The 17,968-nt window shown below is 42.4% G+C and overlaps 2 protein-coding genes across 9 annotated transcripts in view; both read right to left on the bottom strand.

The window, feature by feature from the left end:
- Positions 1 to 80: 80 nt before the first annotated feature.
- On the bottom strand, positions 81 to 5,692 carry LOC309447138 (uncharacterized protein). Its single transcript, XM_082067478.1, has 2 exons — positions 5,406 to 5,692; positions 81 to 2,163 (listed from the first exon to the last, which is right to left on the bottom strand). Exon 2 carries the CDS (start codon positions 2,101 to 2,103, stop codon positions 784 to 786), a length of 1,320 nt encoding a protein of 439 aa, XP_081923604.1. The 5' UTR covers positions 2,104 to 2,163; positions 5,406 to 5,692; the 3' UTR covers positions 81 to 783.
- A 7,272-nt stretch (positions 5,693 to 12,964) lies between these two features.
- The window catches only part of RALGPS1 (Ral GEF with PH domain and SH3 binding motif 1), a 62,906-nt gene continuing 57,902 nt past the window's right edge, over positions 12,965 to 17,968 (bottom strand). For 5 of the 8 annotated variants that reach the window (XM_082067455.1, XM_082067458.1, XM_082067460.1 and 2 more), the window contains 2 exons: positions 17,333 to 17,424; positions 12,965 to 15,786 (listed from right to left, as the gene is read on the bottom strand). In XM_082067455.1, coding sequence (XP_081923581.1) covers positions 15,742 to 15,786; positions 17,333 to 17,424 — 137 coding nt within the window. In that variant the 3' untranslated portion in view covers positions 12,965 to 15,741. Of the gene's footprint in view, positions 16,704 to 17,332; positions 17,425 to 17,968 lie in introns of all 8 variants that reach the window. The other 3 variants (XM_082067457.1, XM_082067459.1, XM_082067462.1) reach the window with 1 other exon arrangement.

Below are 17,968 nucleotides of genomic sequence, written 5' to 3'. Positions count from 1 at the left end.
CGTCAAAGTAATGTGTGTGAATGGAGGAAACCCTTCTGTTTTCAAAGTGCAAATTCAGGAAGAAAAAGTGAGAGGAAATCTGATGATTACATAATGATAAAATCCAGCCATTTACACCAGTGCTTTTACTTTTTAGAGACAGCAACTGCTAGTTCAATCATTCCTTCAATAAAATGCAGTGTTGGCATTTATATGAGCTCTGTGGTGGGATTGTTTTCTAGTGAAGGACATAAATTACAGACTTTTGTTGCTGTGAATTATAGATGATCTTAAATACAGAGTACATTTATTACTGGAGAGAACATAGCATTAAATGGCTACTGCAACACTTTTAAATTTCATTACTGCACTTAAAATTGTAGCATACCCAACAGAGTTAACTGTCAGAACCAAGGATGTATCGCATAGCTCCAAAGGATGCACCCCTCGTGGGAAGCACGACACGCTGCGGACACAGCGGCAACACCGACGTCGTCAGGCTCTTCCCAGCCGTGTTCACACGTCTCTAGGACACGGTGGACTGATGCCTCACCCACCCTTCTTGGACAAAAATCATTATTTCAGTTTTGGAAATCTCTTCCCTTCATACCTTTATTCAGTTCACAAATCAAATGCATTTACTTTAGTACAGCACACAAAAGGGCTGCTCTCCTAAATCTCTGTAACACATAAACTTAATGTGGAAGTGATTTCAATGGCATTTTTACATTATATCCTCTGCCTCCCCAAGACACAGGTAGCTCTCCCCTTCCCCTCCTTATAACCCGCGTTTCGCTTTGGAGCTTACAGTACGGTTTGGTGTAGCACCTTGTTAACATTCGTGATTAACGATGAGTTGTATCTCCACAGGGTCGTATCCCTGATGAGGGATTCTCTGGGGAGCTTTTCTTGAAGGGGCACCCGACAGTGATAAATGAGGGCAACATCCACGGGGACGTTCACACTGTTCCCGTAAGCACGTAGGACAGAGTGGACCGAAGTCTGAATCACCTGCCGTGGATCGATTATCATTTTCTTGGGATTGAAAACCTCTTTCCTGTCAGGCTCTCTGTGAACATGCTGTAATATGTTAACACCTGGCACACTGTTCCAGGACGAAATGTTGAACACAGGAGTAGATACGGTTTTGGGGAAGATATGGTTCTCAAAGAGGAAAATGCCAGCCCCTGGGTTCTGCTCCTGCAGGCTGCTCATCATGGCTTTCCAGTCTGGGTGCTTAAGGGGAAGAATTATTTCATCAGCATCATTAAGAACCACAAACTTGCTCCTCTGCATGTTACGGTATACACAGTCATTTAGAGCCGTGATTTGTCCATAGTAGCCAATGTCTTTTGCATCCATAGAAAAGTGCCATTTATTAGAAACCTTGAGGTGTGAGTTTATTGGCCAGGGAATTATCTCTACGGTGCCTTCTTCCATATAAAACTTCAAGACTTTCTCCATCAGTTGGCTGCAGTTGTTCTTATAGATCACCACTTTCTGTACGCCAAGAATCTTGTACATCTCCACACTCTGTATAAACTGCAAGACATTGTTGTAATTTCCAAACATGGCAGAGATGCATACGGTGAAGTCAACAGAAAAGGTCTCAGACTTGCGGTTTTTAATTTCGAACCTTGGCAGCTGGTCAATATTTCCATGTGGAGACTGATGAATTGATACATGTGTTGGATTGCAGTTTTCGGGTTCCAGACAAACTATATCTGCTGCACCATAAGGGAATCCAAATCTATCGGAGTGAACATCAATTTTTGCTTTTGCTACATATATCTTTCCATCAGGCTGACAGCAGAACCAGCAGTATAGTTGTTTTACATCTTCATGGTGAACAATCCCAATCACACGAGTGACTTTGCTTTCTCTGTCATCAGAGTAGGGGGATATAATAAAAGTTCTGTTATCTTCTAATGGTGTTATTACATTTTGAGCAGGTTTTCCCCTACAAAGCTGACTGGCTGGAAGAGCACTTGTTGCCTGGAAGAAGATTTTTCTAGTTATGTTATTCTGTAGCTGAGGATCTTTCCAGGAGTACATTAAGATACTTGCAGAAATCAGAATACATGTAACAAAAGCACAAATATGTTTTTTTCCACAGTGTATCATTGCCGTATTTCACAGTGTGAAACTTAGCGGACCTTTATACTCAGTCTTCCATTCATTTATCTAAAACAAAACAAACACACAAAAAAGCACATTTTCAGTGATTTATCAAAAAGAAGTAATGTTTTGTATTGAACTGTATTCTCTTAAACGCAATAGTCATTGTTTTGATACTGCAAACTTTAGTATGAAGACCTACAGATTTGGAAAAAGTGCAGATTCTCTTACATCTCCTCATTTTGAACTTTATTGTATCTTACTCTGCAGCTGGGCCCAGTGCAGCAGTTTCAGCTGGTTCGGTCTGCAGCAGCAATAACACAGTAGAATTTGAATCACTTTCAGACCTGGCAGAAATTTTCTGTTAGTGAAAACCCACATTCTTTATCTTGTGGTATTGTGAGAAGCTTGCAGAAGAGAGTTATCCTTTCTCCTCTTCTTCCTAAAAAAGGTGCTGTGAACACAAATTCAAACTGCATTCTTTTGAACTGGGTAGGAGTAATCCTGTCACAGTCCCTCAGCGTCCTGATTCTCAAGTCACCAAGAAAACGTTTGCAGAGTTTAGTGTGTTTTCAGAGCCCAGTAGGATCCTGTGATGTTCAACATTATCTAGAAAGAGAGATTTGAAAAGAACGACCTTTTCACTTGTTCAGGTGGCTGAGATTACCGTGAATGCAAATTGCTTTTGCTGCCCAAGCTGCCAGGTCTCAGGCCCAGTCCAAGCCGGCAGCTGATTCCAGCAGGACTCTGTGTGAATACTGTGACCCTTCATTTGGACCACATGCACTACTCAACTTTTCAGCCTTGCCATGGAAGCTTCAAGTTCTCCAAGAGGTTACCAGATGGGACTACAAAGTGCAAAGTGAAGATTTTCAGTATATAATTGCAGCTTAATATTTACAGGTGATGAAGCTATCAGGCAGATGGAAGGCAAACTAGACCAAAACCACATGAAAGCAAACTTTGCTTTATTCTGTGAGTGGCCATGAGGGTGTGATATAATGCGACAAATCAGAACAACACATCAGAACAATTAACCGTTGTCTTTACCATTTGCAGGTGCTCTATCCTCTTTTGTATACACTCAGTCTCAGCTGAAAAACAACTGCTTTCTAATTATGCACAAAATTGCCATTTTAGTTACAGCTCTATTCTGACCTCAGAGTACTAGGTTTGAAGAATATGAAGAAAGCACTGCTGCCTGGTGTAGTTTGCAAATCCCAGATGTTGCTCAACTGTCTTTTTCAATTTCTGGCCTCAAAAAATGTAAGAAGTTATTTTGAAGTTAAAATCTTATATGGCTCTCTGCAAATAGTCGTGTAAGCTGTACGTGTTCCCCTTTTATGCAGCTATTGGTATTCACCAATTTTAAGATTACACTGCATTGCAGAATATTTCTTTTAATACACTCCCATCCAATTAATACACACACACAAAGTCACTGAGGAAGGTAGGGAAAATCAGAAAATCCTGATATAAACTGTTCTGGGGAGCATGATTTACTGCATAAGAGATGGAACAAATTGACTACAGAGTGAGATGAAACCAGGTACTAATGAAGTTCCTCATCATTAATGTCTGTCACATTTATTTACAGAAACACAGGGTCCAGGGCTTTTTCTTGATACAGATGCTAAGTGCAAAAATCATTAACACTGTTTTCAACTGTGAGTCTTACACCATGCAGCAATATCCTTTAAAATTTTTCTGTTAATGTGGGCTTGAGAAATTTACATGAAAATTGCATTTTTAAGATTGAAGAAATGTTAGAAAACTAAATGTCCCTTTCTGCCACAAAGACCTAACGTTAAAATCCACTCAAGGCAAGTAATCTCATTTGCCCGCTCTTCCTTTTGGAACCCCACCACCTCCTCGTCGGTTTGAGAAGAGAGCAGCTCCTGTACATGCCTCTGCACACAAGTCTCCACCTCGGCTGCATGTGCAAGGCACACGGGGCCGGAAGGTCGCTCGAGCGTTCCCCTGCACGTCCTGTCTGCTGGGTGAAAGAACCCCTTGTTTCTTTTGAACTACATGCAAAAAAACTTCTGATATAACTTCTCCTCTCAAATCTTGTACGCATCTGCCACCCAATCTGGGCAATGCAAATTCAGCCTAATAGCTTATTTTTAGACTAACAACAGTGAGTACTTTTAGCTTGCCAAAAGTATTGTTAACCAGTTGATCTGGGAAAAAACTAAATTAGCATTCTTTTTAGAAACCAGAGTCCTCCTATGGCATGAACAGTAACTGTACAACTTTACAGACAGGGACAATAAAGAAACAAATCCCTTTTGCATAAAGAAGTCTATAAAAACTAGAGAGACACATAGAGATCTTTATAGTCTGTTTAAATAACCTACTGTTTTCTCCTCAAATAACGGTTTGATTTCTGGAAAGCTCCGGTGGTTGCTAACCTTCTTACCATTTCTGTCTTTCATCTTGACTTGCCCAAAAGGAGACCAGTTGACGAGCAGACTTTCAAAGAAGGGGATGGCATCAGTTCCCAAATACAGAATATGATTTTGGGTGCACACTTGTGCTCCCTCTTTTAGAATCCACAGGCTGCAACCATTAGCTTATATGCACTGAACTAGACGCCTCAAAATGCTAAGTTTCTCTTTTTTCTAGCTGGGATGGGATCATTAAAAAAATGCAGCATCTCAACTGTTGTCAAAGCAATAATTTGTGATCAGAAATAGCCACTGTCATTCTGAAAAAGGGATTATACATGTGGAGTTAAGAGATGCTTATAGCACAGTTTTGTACTGTCCTTTGTTCAAATGAACGTATGTTGGCAAAGCATTGCTTCCTGTAAGATGACATTCCAATGTTGTGCAAATTATCACTGTTGCACCATGTCTCATATTACTACGGTCTCTGTTACTGAAGAAAACGGGGTTTTGTGCTCTGAAATGGAAGAGTATCCCTCCTCTTTAAAAGAGGGGTTTAAAATACTCTAACAACTCTGGACCTCCTCTGCCTGTTTAGGTTAATACCACTTGCAGTACGGAGAAGAAACAGAAGACGGTGTTTTACTGCAAGGTATGTTATATCAACAAAGTTCAAGAAACTTATTCACACAAAAAAATAAGAGCCTTGTTTTCAAAAACTGTTTTAGTGAAGATCTATAAAACACTGCCACTCATTTTGCCTGGATAGCGAGGCAACGCCTCAGCATTTTTCAGTTGTTACGTAAAGAGAAAATAATGGAGTCCATGTTTGTTAAGTGTAGTCTTGATATTTCATGACAACGCGCAAAATCATGCCCTCCTGAACGTAAGAGGAATCAAACAAGTGTATTTACTCACAGTTTCAAGCCTCTTTGTCTAGCACTTCATGCTTTCCAGTGCTCCAGTTCTGCCTCGCGTTCCCACTGAAATGGACCTTGCGACCTTGGTGGCTCCCCAACATCTGCTTCCTCTGCAATTGTGCTGGTACTTCAGAGCGCCCGTGGGAAATCCCGTGACTCGGTTCGCTTCCTGCACGGCGAAGCTGTTTGCTTTCAGTTTGGTCATTCTCAGGCAAACAGCTTTGGCCTAACTGAACGAGACATTCTTCATCTCAGCCTCTCAACAGTCCTATTTGTTAACTGGGAGAATGATAGATGATCATTTTCTTCTATGTATGGTGTCTGTTCTTGGAGATTTATCTAGATCAAGATTTAAATACTTCCTATTATATCAACTGTAACCTAATGTGTTTCAATAGTCTAATCTTAAATAGCCCATTGTGTTTTTCAGAGGAGCTTTTGGGTAAGCTTAGTCCTCTGTTAAAATTATCTCTTTCACTTTATAATGACACAGAATAAACACAGCAATTGCGTACATGGTTGTGAGACCAGAAAATGAAATTTAGTATTTAACCACATCAGCCTCTGATCTACCACCGCAGGTGTCTGCAACAGCAGGTGGATACAACTTGAGTCAACACTTGAATGGCCGGTGGAGTTGTTCCAATAGCTAACGCAAGCACTGACTTAGATGGGAGGAGTAGACAGTGTGGGGAGACGTCCAAAAGAATAGAACAATTTAATTTTGGGGGGCAAACAGGATTTGCCTGCTTTGTTAGCTATTTAGAGAGAAAAACTCGCCCTCTCTTAAGAGGAGCATTGTGCTTGCAATTTTTATTTTAAATAACCTTTATTTCTATGGAAAGACATACATCTTCAGCTGTCTTAGAGGGGAAAAAGGGAAATTGCAAAGGTGGCTTAATTACAGCTGAACTATTTTGAAATTGTTAACTACTCAGCAATGGTAATTCTTAACTAAGGAACAATCTAGCACAGAGGGCAAGAAGGCCTAACTGCCAAACAGATTAAGCTGTCTGGGAACAGGAACATCAGAAACAGAATGACCCCATATAAGGGAGAAAACTCTCCCTTGCTGAGAAGATAAACACTGCAGCAACTGTCGGTAACGGTAATTAAGCGTGTGCGAGTGCTCAGGAGCCGCCTTTGGCCAGCAGAGCAGGCACCGGGGCTGGACCCAACGCTGAGCCGAGGAGCCCCCGCCGACGCTCGCAGGATCGGCGCTCGTGCGCCCGTCACGGGGAGCTGGCTCGTGTCACCCCTTTGCAGACTCCTCGCAGAACTGCTTGCGGTGGTGGGACTCTGTACTGTTCTTTACATCTCTCCACAACTAAACACAACCCTGTACTTAATTCGCCTCAAGGCAAACAATAAAAAATCCCCAACAATTTTTACTGTTATTTATGCTTGCTTGTTTCTCTACCATCATGTGTCAGCAGAGTCATGGGAAAATAAACAAATAAATAGATTAAAAATAAATCAACAGAAGGAATATTGAGTTTTCACCTACCTCAGAAGTTCTTCAACGCTGCCTGGGAGGAAAACAACCAGAAAGAGCTGCGGACCCCTGCTGCTGCCTGAAGTGGGGCTGCTCGTGCTGTGTGCCTGTGCCCTTTGGGTAACACGTCTCCATGCAACTGTAATGTTAACAAAAGTTTATACACCTTTTTTTTTTTAAATTAAAACAAGATGACAACTAAGGTAGCCTCAGGAATCCATCATCCTAAGCAAAACAGTTTATTACACAACTAATATCGATTTTTACCACACACTGGCTTAGCTCACTTTGATATCAGAAACTTTGATCCTCTTTAACAGCACTGGTTAGCTGAACCACTAGGTCAACACTTTCAAATATGTATGTTGTTACACCTCCTTGAATTCTAAAAAACATTATTATTATTTATCAAGTCTTTACTGGAGTTATTTCCAAAAGGAGTCTGAATTTATGCTTGCCTTTCACTTCAACAGAAGTCAGCTGGGAGGAGGGATGGCAGGAAATAACAAGGACGTGAGCTTTCCTGACTTGCTCATGAACACACCTTGTACTATGTGAACTGTAACACAGAAACACAACTGCCAGCTGACTGTTCTCAGAAAGCAATTTTAAAGTTCTAACCTGGATCGTACCTTTTCTCACAAAAGCTTTTCAAAGGTTGACGAAGGTTGACAGTAACTTGTTTATTTGGTTTGATTGCAATTGTTGTAAGTGCAGGCAGCTGTGCAAGCGCCGTGTCACGACCTGCCCGGCTCCGCGCTCCCGAGGAGCCCGTGCGGCACCGCGGGACGTCCCACGCACCGGGGCTGCGGCCACCGCTCCTGTGCCCGAGGTGTTCGGCTCTAGATACACGGACTAGAACAGGACAGTTTTAAGGTCTTAGGCTGTGCAAGCCTATGCATGTGATTTGCTAGAACCAAATTGCCAATTCCTGGAAAAAGTGACGTACTTAAAGTGTTTAGTTAGCAATGCAGTACTGTTAGAGGAAACTAACACTTAAAGGGTTGACCACGTAGCCTTGAACTTTGTGTATTATGTTAAGAAACAAAGCCTCACTGAATGTAAAAGTAAGAAGTTTTACAGCATCCAGCTGTATCCTTGAGGAGACGAGATAATGAAGATTTTCACAAAGGGACAATACTTTAACCAACTCAGCAGTTGTGGTCCCAGCCAATTCAGCATACTAAGCCAAAGATAACAAGTTCACGATCACCAGGTAGCACTGTGCAGGCACAACAGGGAGGGCACCAAGGTCCTGGAACTCATTTTAATAAGAACCGACTTCTCGGGAAAGATTATTAATATGTATAGGCATTCCTGGGGTTACCATGAATATGTAACACCTTGCTGTATTTAAACACAACTCCTATTGTTAGAAAGCATGTGCAGGATTAAAGGAGCTATCCTTCACGCACCCAGAGCCAAATAAACATACCTGCTTTATAACCTTGTGAGTTGTAAAGTTTTGCAGCTTTACAGGTTGTAAAGTTGTTTCCACGTGTCAGTACAATCTTCCTTGTATTCAGCTTATTGTTACTGCTCAGCAGCATAAGCAATAAATGTCACTAAGAAACTATCGCGATCTGTGAATTTCTCATTTACAGGGAAAAAAAAATTACAAACCACACCAACAAATTTGTCGTTGCTGTTGTTGCTAAATGTGTAGGTTCTAAGAGCTTTAGGTAAGACGGTGTTTTGGGTTTTGTTTTAAGGTTTAGAGTGACTACTCTAAATATCAGTGACAAGCTTGCACAGACTAAGGTCAAGAGGGACCCCCCGAGAGGCGCTACGGCCTCCTTGGCTTTTCTCCCTGAGTAGTTCGGGTTGCTCAGCACTCGAGCAGCAAGGGCTTCGGCGTATGCACAGTCACGTTACAGAACTGCCGGGCAAACACTGTAGCCACCTGACTGGAAATCTTAAAATCTCAACAAGTGTCTTGGTTTTAGTCTGAGAACTAGAAAAGTCTGCACTAAGGCAGTTTCAAGTAGCTGTCTGTGGCTTTTCTGTGCACAAGAAAGATGCATATTAAATAGAACTTTGTCCATTGAATTTGGCTGCCAACTGTGTTTTCCTAATAATAAATTTTTAATAATTTCCCTAAACTAATAATTTGCATTTCCATAATTCAAAAGGAAATTCAATACTTGTCACTATCTTATCCATGCTGTTGTGGTTTATACCGTCTTGCACTTCTGGTGTGCCTTATTTAATTGTACTAAAATTTCTTTAGGTAATAATGACAAGAGTATTTATAACACTAGTGCCACATTCTTTGGTGACTGCAACCAATACATATGAACTAGAGAGGAAACCCTGGCAGAAAAGTGAAATTAGTTTATAGTTGTATCATACAAAATTATCAAGCTTAATGAAGTGCAGCAGCTTCATTCTCATATTTTTCTCTGGTATTCTTTTTGCCTTTTATTTAAAGAAAATATTATTTTTCTTGCTAAGCCACCTGTTTCAGATAGTTAGGCAACCTCTTATCACTATTCTGTCACTGGTTTCTCTTTCCGTACATAACGACAGTTCACTCTTGCCTCAACCTATCTCCCACACGTCTGCTCTTGCAAAGTTCTCCTACGCCACTGTGCAGGTTTAGAAACATTTAGTGCTTTTGCTAGGGGGAAACACACATTTCTGCTTCCCTCTTCCTCGTTTTTTTCCTTCAGAAAAGGCACAGACTGGGCCTAGAATTCAGAGCAGATGGGGATGCCTCCATTTCTCAGCGCAGAGACAATCACACAGAACGTGTCTGAGAGCAGCCAGAGCTGGTGGCTCTACAAGTGACAAGCAGCTGGGATCTGACGGGGAGAGGACAGGGCAGGGGCCTCAGCAGCCACGGCCCCGGCCCCGAGGGATGGAGCGGGGCTGCCCGTGGCCGCGGCTGCCCCGGCAGGCCCGTGGCACAGACAGGCCGAAGGCCAAGCTGGGAAGCCGACCCACAGGTCAAGTCAGGTCCAGGGGCTGCTGGGCAGGTCCATGGGCACGAGGCAAGAGCAAGGCCAAGCCAGTCAGGCTGGATCCACAGGGTCTATGGGCATGGGCCCGCGCCTCCTGTGGCACGGTGCAGTCAGGAGCTGAGGGCCCGGAGCTGAGCTTAAATGGGCTCCTGGGCCCGTGGGCAGGGCTGTGGGGGCCCAGGGGGGCATGCTCAGGCCCAGTAGGGCAATTAGTGCCTACAGGGCCCTGAAAGAATGCTTTAAAAAGGTACTGCCTTTTTAACTGAGGTACAAGAACTCAAACTATATGCTCTTCATATAGGCCACTTACTTAAAAAAAAAAAAAAAACAAAAACAAGCCACCCAAACCACCAACACTGTGACAAACCAAAAAAGTTTTAGAAAAAAATTCTTCCACCTTAAAGAACTCACATTTGCTTCCATAGAGTTGTACCACAACACCAAAGCTGCACGAACTTGCCCTGGGCACTATGGATTTTCCGAACGGCTTGTGCTCATGCCTGGAATTCTCTTATCCTTTTCTACACCTTTTGACCGCCAGTTTCTTCAGTGAAATCTCCATTCAAGGAGGTTTCTTCTCCTCGCCCCTATCACGACGTCAGGAGATCACTAAAGCTGAAGGACGAGCGGGACTCAGCAAGAGACGTGTCTCTCAGTTTGATCCTTTTTGACTTTCTGCAAAAAAACAGCAGAAGGAACCAGGCCATTGTCAATTGGACTTCGTACCAAAATGTCCCTCTTTTCTGCCACAGCTTTCTTTGGTGGCTAAATTAATTGTTATTAAACTAGAGAGGAATCTTTGAACATGTTAAAAAATCCTCTAATACAATTTTCCAGTGTTTCTGTGGAAACATGGAAGTTCGCTGAGCATTTCTGTTTATTCTGCCCAGTAAAAGGTAAGAGACAAACAATGAAGTTCAGAGACACGCAACAAGGGAGACTACATGGTTCACTTAAAGACACAAAGGAATCACTTGGCCCACGTACCTTAGAGCATAGGCAAAGAAATTAGTTCGTAAGAAAGGTTTACAAAATAATTGGCGGTAAGTGCACGGCTGCAGACAAAGTCTAGAAATATAAAGGATACTTCCTCCAATTCATTACTATCTGCACTTTTTATGCACAGCTGTGTTCTACTTGACACAGAATGGGCGTATTCATCCTTCCTAATACGCTTATCTGACTTGCTCTCACATCTGAGGTCTACTGAGATACGTCAGCTTTGACTTCTCTTCCCCTACACTCCCCCGAAAGAAAGGTCTGGTATAGTTTTAGAATTTGATGAAAAAATGTTCATAGTGATAGATCACAGTTATGGAAATATCAAAACCATTACTGATTTCGGAAGAAAAATTAAGGCAATGTACCAGTGCCACTGCTTACATACATAGCACAGCCTGCATCTAAAGTAGGAGCAAACTTATTAAAGATTTCATTCTGTTTTTTCTCTTCTGATTACAAAAAAAAAAGAGGCTTGGAGATAATGAGCATTTATGGAGCTCTCCAGTACTCATCTTCAGGTGGTGTATCACAAATGCCTGTTCACTACCTTACAGTAAAATAAAGCAATGCAGAAAGTAGCCCTCTTTTTCCCCTGCAGTTTGCCTCCACACCACTAATAATGGCAGTCCAGAATACAGAGATTGTTGCTCTTCCTTCCTAACGTGCTCGCTTTGCTCATTTTCTATTCTATTGCGTATGGGGAGGAGAGGAATTCCAATCAATTTTCCCATTTAGACTGATGCCATCAGCAAAAAGAACCATTTGGTAGATGTAGGGACAGTTGTTGATGTTTCCTTTATAAAATATTTACAACAAAACACTGGACATGTCCCTGGAGGAAAATCGTATTGATCCAAGTGATTTCCAAGACTACAAAGTAATATAAAAGTCTTGACACAGTCTTCCTGTTTCTGGAGGAGAACAGGAAAAAGTTCATTTCAGGAAAGGACTCTGTGCTTTCTTTTTCAGCTCTAAAAGTAGCCATTTTATAGGAGATTGTTTTGCTCTCACCTTCACATTAGGTAACATCTCTTGGGCAACTACTCATGAAACTGTATTTCTGCAGAGATCAAAGCACCTTCTTTGTCAGTCACAATGTGGAACTTATTTACCTGGAACGGGGAATCATAAAATCATAGAATGATTTGGTTTAGAAGGGACCTTAAAGGCCCAACCCCCTGCAATAAGCAGGGACATCTTCACCCTGATCAGGTTGCTCACAGCCCTGTCCAGCTTGATCTTGAATGTTCCCAGTGACGACACATCTCCAGCCTCTCTGTGCAACCTGCTCCAGTGTTTCACCACCCTCACTGTAAAAAGTTTCTTCCTTTTATCTAGTCTGAATCTGCCTTCTTTTAGTTCAAAACCACTACCCCTTGTCCTGTCACTACAGGCCCTACTTGATGTCTGTCCTCATCTGCCTTATAAGGCCCTTTTTAAGTACAGAAAGGCTGCTCTAAGGTCTCCCCAGCTGACCAGCCCAGCTCTCTCACCTGTCCCCAGCAGAGCTGCCCCAGCCTCGGCTCATTCCCGGGGCTGCTCTGGCCCCTCTCCAGCAGCTCCATGTGTGTCTGTGCTGAGGACCCAGAGCTGGACCAGCACTGCAGGGGGTCTCACAGAGCGGGGCAGAGGGGCAGGATCCCCCAAACCTGCTGTTCACACTCCTTTTGATGCAGCCCAGGATTACGATTGACCTTCTGAACTGCAAGCACACACGGCTGGCTTATGTCCAGCTTTTCATACCCCAGTACCTTGAGGTCCTTCTTGGCAGGGCTGCTCTTCATCCCTTCATCCACCAGCCAGAATAGATACCGAGGGCTGCCCTGGCCCAGGACCTTGCACTTGGCCTTGTTGAACCTATAAAAACGAAGACAGACGTTTGTCAACATTTCCACATTGATCTTTTCCAAGAGAAAGTTCTACTGACCGCCTGAGGCGAGGCTGCCCCGTCAGCTGTGCGGCGCGAAGGCTCTGACCGAACCGCGATTCCATCGCTGAGATCAGAAAGGAAATTTCAGATTTTAACACCAGAAGATATTATTACACGTCTACACTGATATACTATGTACTGCAGGACCAATCATTTTATTAGTGGATTGAATATTTTTTCCTGTTGATTTCAGTAGGTAGAGAATCCAAGTGTGTAAATGAAGTTTAATCGTAAGCGCAAAGAAATTTAACTAGATAGCCAAGGCAAAATGCACGTTTGGCAGTGATAAAATACATTTCTTAAGAAAAGCAATAGGATAGGTTTGTCTCTACTTCTTTGGACGTTTCAAATCCCACTTGAAAGAACTGCAAATTTGGAGGGGTTTTCAATTTTCTGTTAGAAATTTGGATTCTGTTGTATTCATACTATTAAATGGCTACACACTGTGCACTGTAAAGTCTGTTCAATTGTATATACCATTAATTCACAAATACAACATACTTGCTGCCTTTGAGCTAAAATGTTCCTTCTATACCTCTACTACTCTTTTTCAGAATATTTTATTGTTAACAGCATACACAGTTTGCACATTTTTAAACTCACAACCAAATGCAATTGATGTTGAAGTAAACAAACTTTTTTTTACATTAAAGTATTTAATTAGTGAAACAATCATCATCAATGTAACAAACTGAAAAATACAGCAACCTGATACAAGACTGAGGTAACAAAATACTTTGCCAAAAATCCAGATTCTAACACCAGGGTTATAACGGGTGAGACCGTTCACGAGAATTATAGAAAGAATCCTTACACACACGGCATGCGGTGGACGGCTGGCAAACAGCCGAGCGCGGTGCAGCTGCTCCCACACCAGCCCCAACGCCCACGTCAGTTCACGTTATCATGGGACAAGTAAGTCGCAATTTGAAAACTACTCTCTTTGCCTCATTTTAGTGGTATTTGGAAAAACATGCATTTTGGCACCAAATTACATCAAAATTGCACATTAATAAATTAATAATATTGCCTACATACATTTTATATCTTCACAATTCTGGAAACAGTAATTCTGAGATAATGTTTATTTTTACATGACTATTGCAGTTATTCTCTTCGATGCATAAAAGCTTGTATGATTTGTGATATTTTTGTGAAAATGCTGTATTAATTAGTACGGATATGCAATATGTTGTATTTCAATAGCAGCTTTCAATTCACATTAAAAGGACTAGATGACAGCAAACGGTACCAAATGACAGCAACGAAAATCAGCAGCTACAAACTCTTTAAATACTTTAAAACTCGTTTTTAAATTGGTTTAAATTGGTTTAAGATATTTTAATAATATTCTTAGACTGTCATAATTTTGAATATTTTTGTTATCAGCAATTTCACAATTGTGCTACACGGAGAAGATGTTTCACACAATCCTGGAGTGTCAGGGGTTGGAGGGCCCTGGAAAGCTCATCCAGTGCAATCCCCCATGGAGCAGGAACACCCAGATGAGGTTACACAGGAAGGTGTCCAGGCGGGTTGGAATGTCTGCACAGAAGGAGACTCCACAACCCCCTGGGCAGCCTGGGCCAGGCTCTGCCACCCTCACTGGGAAGTTTCTTCTCATATTTAAGTGGAACCTCCTGTGTTCCAGTTTGAACCCATTGCCCCTTGTCTATCACTGGTTGTCACCAAGAAGAGCCTGGCTCCATCCTCCTGACACTCCCCCTTTCCATATTGATCCCCAGGAATGAGTCCCCCCTCAGTGTCCTCTTGTCCAGCTCCAGAGCCCCAGCTCCCCCAGCCTTTCCTCACACGGGAGATGCTCCACTCCCTGCAGCATCTTGGTGGCTGCGCTGGACTCTCTCCAGCAGTTCCCTGTCCTGCTGGAACTGAGGGGCCACAACTGGACACAAGATTCCAGGTGTGGTCTCCCCAGGGCAGAGCAGAGGGGCAGGAGAACCTCTCTGACCTACTGACCACCCCCTTCTAACCCACCCCAGGTACCATTGGCTTCCTGGCCACAAGGGCCCAGTGCTGGCTCATGGTCACCCTGCTGTCCCCAGGGCCCCCAGGTCCCTTTCCCCTACAACATTCAACATTCTTACCACATTCAAAAGCTTCTACACTGTGCCTAATGGCACCGGGTGCTCTGCCCTTGCAGATACCGTTTCCTAGTTCAAACTTGTCTTAATTTAGCAAAAAAAAGGAAAAAGATATAAATATATTTTGCATTACAACTCTTCTCACACAATTCCTGAGCTATCAAAGAAACTTTGTCAACTTACATACACTTTCACATATCCCAGGATCTAAATGCAGTTGTCGTCGGGAACTGATTTTCTTGAAAAGCTGATATGTATTAGGCTTCATTCTCAGGATTGTAACATGAACACTTAGAATAACACAAAAGATACAGTTGTGCTACATTTAACAATACAGGTATATTTTTGCTGTTGTTGTTAGAGAAGTATCAAAATTTAGGAAATCATGCAAGTCCATGAAATAAATACTCCTAATGCCAGGGAGCTTGTTCTAATATAGGCCCTGATCAATTAAACTGGCTTCCTTTTTCTTCACAGTTTGTAAGCTAGAGGTTGGCTTGCAAATTTCTCTACTATGCAACCTTAGGAAACTCAGAAGAGGTTTTCTGGGGACTGATGAAGTCTGAATACCGATGCACTACGGCAAAAGCGTTTCAAATAGAAAAGTGCTGAACTTAGCATGGGAACAGAAAACCACTCTGGCGCAGGAGTGCCAGGTCCCAGCAAGGACGCAGCTATGGATGCAGAGCTCTGTCAGAGGAGAAGGCTCAGCTACATTCTTTTTTCCCTCTGGGCGCTGGTATGGAGGCTTCTTTGTACTTGCTCCACTGTTGGACAGCCTTGCCGAGCTTTCATGGTCACCATGGTTTGGTAACAGCAGTACCACGTGCCAGCACTACATGTCATAAAGGTGCGTCATGTACTGGAATTGAGCGGAGCTGACTCATCTGCAGAAAGACAGAACAGAAGCAGCGACACGGGGTCATTCTGAGGAACCAGGGCCGTATGGTACGTTACACCTGGTTACCTGCTTCCCTGTACCAAGGAATTTAAGATGAACATTCAGACTGAAGAAAAAATCAAAGCTTGTAAGCAACTATACCACTAGTAACAGAATAAAAGATGACTCGCACATCATCAGTTTAAACTGCCTTACATCCACTGTCAGGGCATTCCTGAGTAACATATCTGAATGAAAAGAAAACCAGCTGTCCTGTGCCAAAATACATTTTTCCCAAATAGCTCAAGTGTGAACAGCAGAACTGTCCATAGATTTGATACAAAATCTGAGGCAGACACACTGCCAAGCAACTCAGTGCACTTAGATTATAAAAATGTTGTTCCACAATGTTCTATTCTAATTGACACTTTGTAGCAAGTTAACACTGTCAATCATTCTGTGCATTAGAAAGTACTGAAACCCAACATGGGCCAAATATTCGTCAGTCACACAAAGCAGCTCAACAATAAAAAGAACCATTTAAAAAAGAATAGGCAGAAGATATGACGCTCAGTTTGTGGCCAAACAGCAGTTCACAGCAGTCTCCGACCATAAAAAGCTGAGGGCTCCAGAATCCTGCAGGAGTCAGGATTAATCTTCTGTCCATCTAACCTCTGCTTTCACTCCGTGCATGAGACTATATCTGGTCCTAAGGACAACATTCAATTTCTGCTTTTAAAAGCTGTGTCAGAATCACTTTCAAGTTACACAGGAAAGTGCTGAAATATTTGTGGCTGGCTCATGTCAGGAAAACCATTCTCCTCTTCCTCCTTAGAGAACAATAGTCTGTTTCTTCAGTTTGGCACTTGAAGTTGCACCATGTAGGCGATCACATTATTCGAATGACATTAGATTAGCAGGTACCTGGAAGAGAATGTAAATTATTCAGCAGTATAATGCTCCTGAGCCTACTACAGCAGTGGGAAACTGCAAGGTTACAAAACAGAGTGGACCAATCCAGCTAAAGTATTCTAAGAAGTCATCGGTTTATACTGGGGGGGATGTGCGCGTGTAAAGAAGATTCTCGAGCTGCATCCTGTTCTAGGTCCTATATGGATCAGCATCCTATTAATATGACCTTTGGAAATCTTTTTAAGAGTGAACATTTTCCTCAAGAGAAGAATGAGCTTGCTTTATAAAGGACAAAACAGCATTTTATAGGACACTCACTTCAATGGCACTTACAGCCGCAATCACTGGAGTAAGCGCTAGGATGTTGCATTTTTCGTCCATGAGAAAGCCCTTTCTGAAGTGGAGATGGAATCACCTCACTTGAAGCAGTAAGTGTGGAGGTCAGCTGCTGTTAAGGTAACCAAACCTAGAGCTAGACTTGCACAAATCCTGATTTGGTGGGATATCTGTAGTGCTAAATAATTTTTTTTCCTCCTATTGAAAAACTGGATCAATGTATAAAATGCAAAGGGGTATCTTTTCCAGTCCAGATTTTCTGGAAAATACTAAAAAGTGGGTAGAAATAAGTTTCACAGCCTTACCTGAGGCCTGTTGCTTTTGCACGCATCATCCAAATGCTTATGCCATAATATTGCGTGAAACCTTGAACTAGTCTGGAACTTGTAAACATTGCCTAAAAAAAATAAGAAAATCCCAGGCTCTAAAGTTGCAGACAGACAGGTAGTGTCAAGGGATTCTCGTTTCTGTGCAGAAGCCCAAGTCCTGAAGTAAACTGTCAAATTAATTTGAACCTCAAATGCTCAAACAGACTGTTGATCATGTAACAGAGACCACGTGAGACGTGATATCCAACAGGCCTTGTGTGAAGAGAGTACGAGAATGTACGCGGCCTGCAAAGCTAAGAGGAGCACATAGGCAGAGAGGCCAAATCACAGCCACAGAAAGTATCACTTATGTCTCATCCAATTTACTCCTGGCTACCTTCTCATTAAAACTGCTGTGGTTACTACCAAACTTCTTAGGAATGCTTTGAATACTTGTGAACTTAGTTTTCTTCAATGTCCTGTTGTGAGGTTCCCCCATGCCTTGTTATTTTGTAAATAGTTTTGCACTTTGTGCATTTTCATCAACACCCCAGATGCACTTCACGAGCAGATGCCAATCCATGTCCAGCACCAAAGTTTAAAACATGAAAAGTGAAGGAGGCCTCAAAAATC

Source organism: Streptopelia decaocto, assembly GCF_964273445.1.
Source record: "Streptopelia decaocto genome assembly, chromosome: 17".
NCBI classification, from domain to species: domain Eukaryota; kingdom Metazoa; phylum Chordata; class Aves; order Columbiformes; family Columbidae; genus Streptopelia; species Streptopelia decaocto.
Note: the sequence above shows the minus strand (reverse complement) of the source record. Positions and strands in the feature narration are given on the sequence as shown.

Excerpts from the sequence above, each read along its gene's own strand:
- LOC309447138 (XM_082067478.1), bottom strand. The coding sequence starts at position 2,103 with ATGATACACTGTGGAAAAAAACATATTTGTGCTTTTGTTACATGTATT.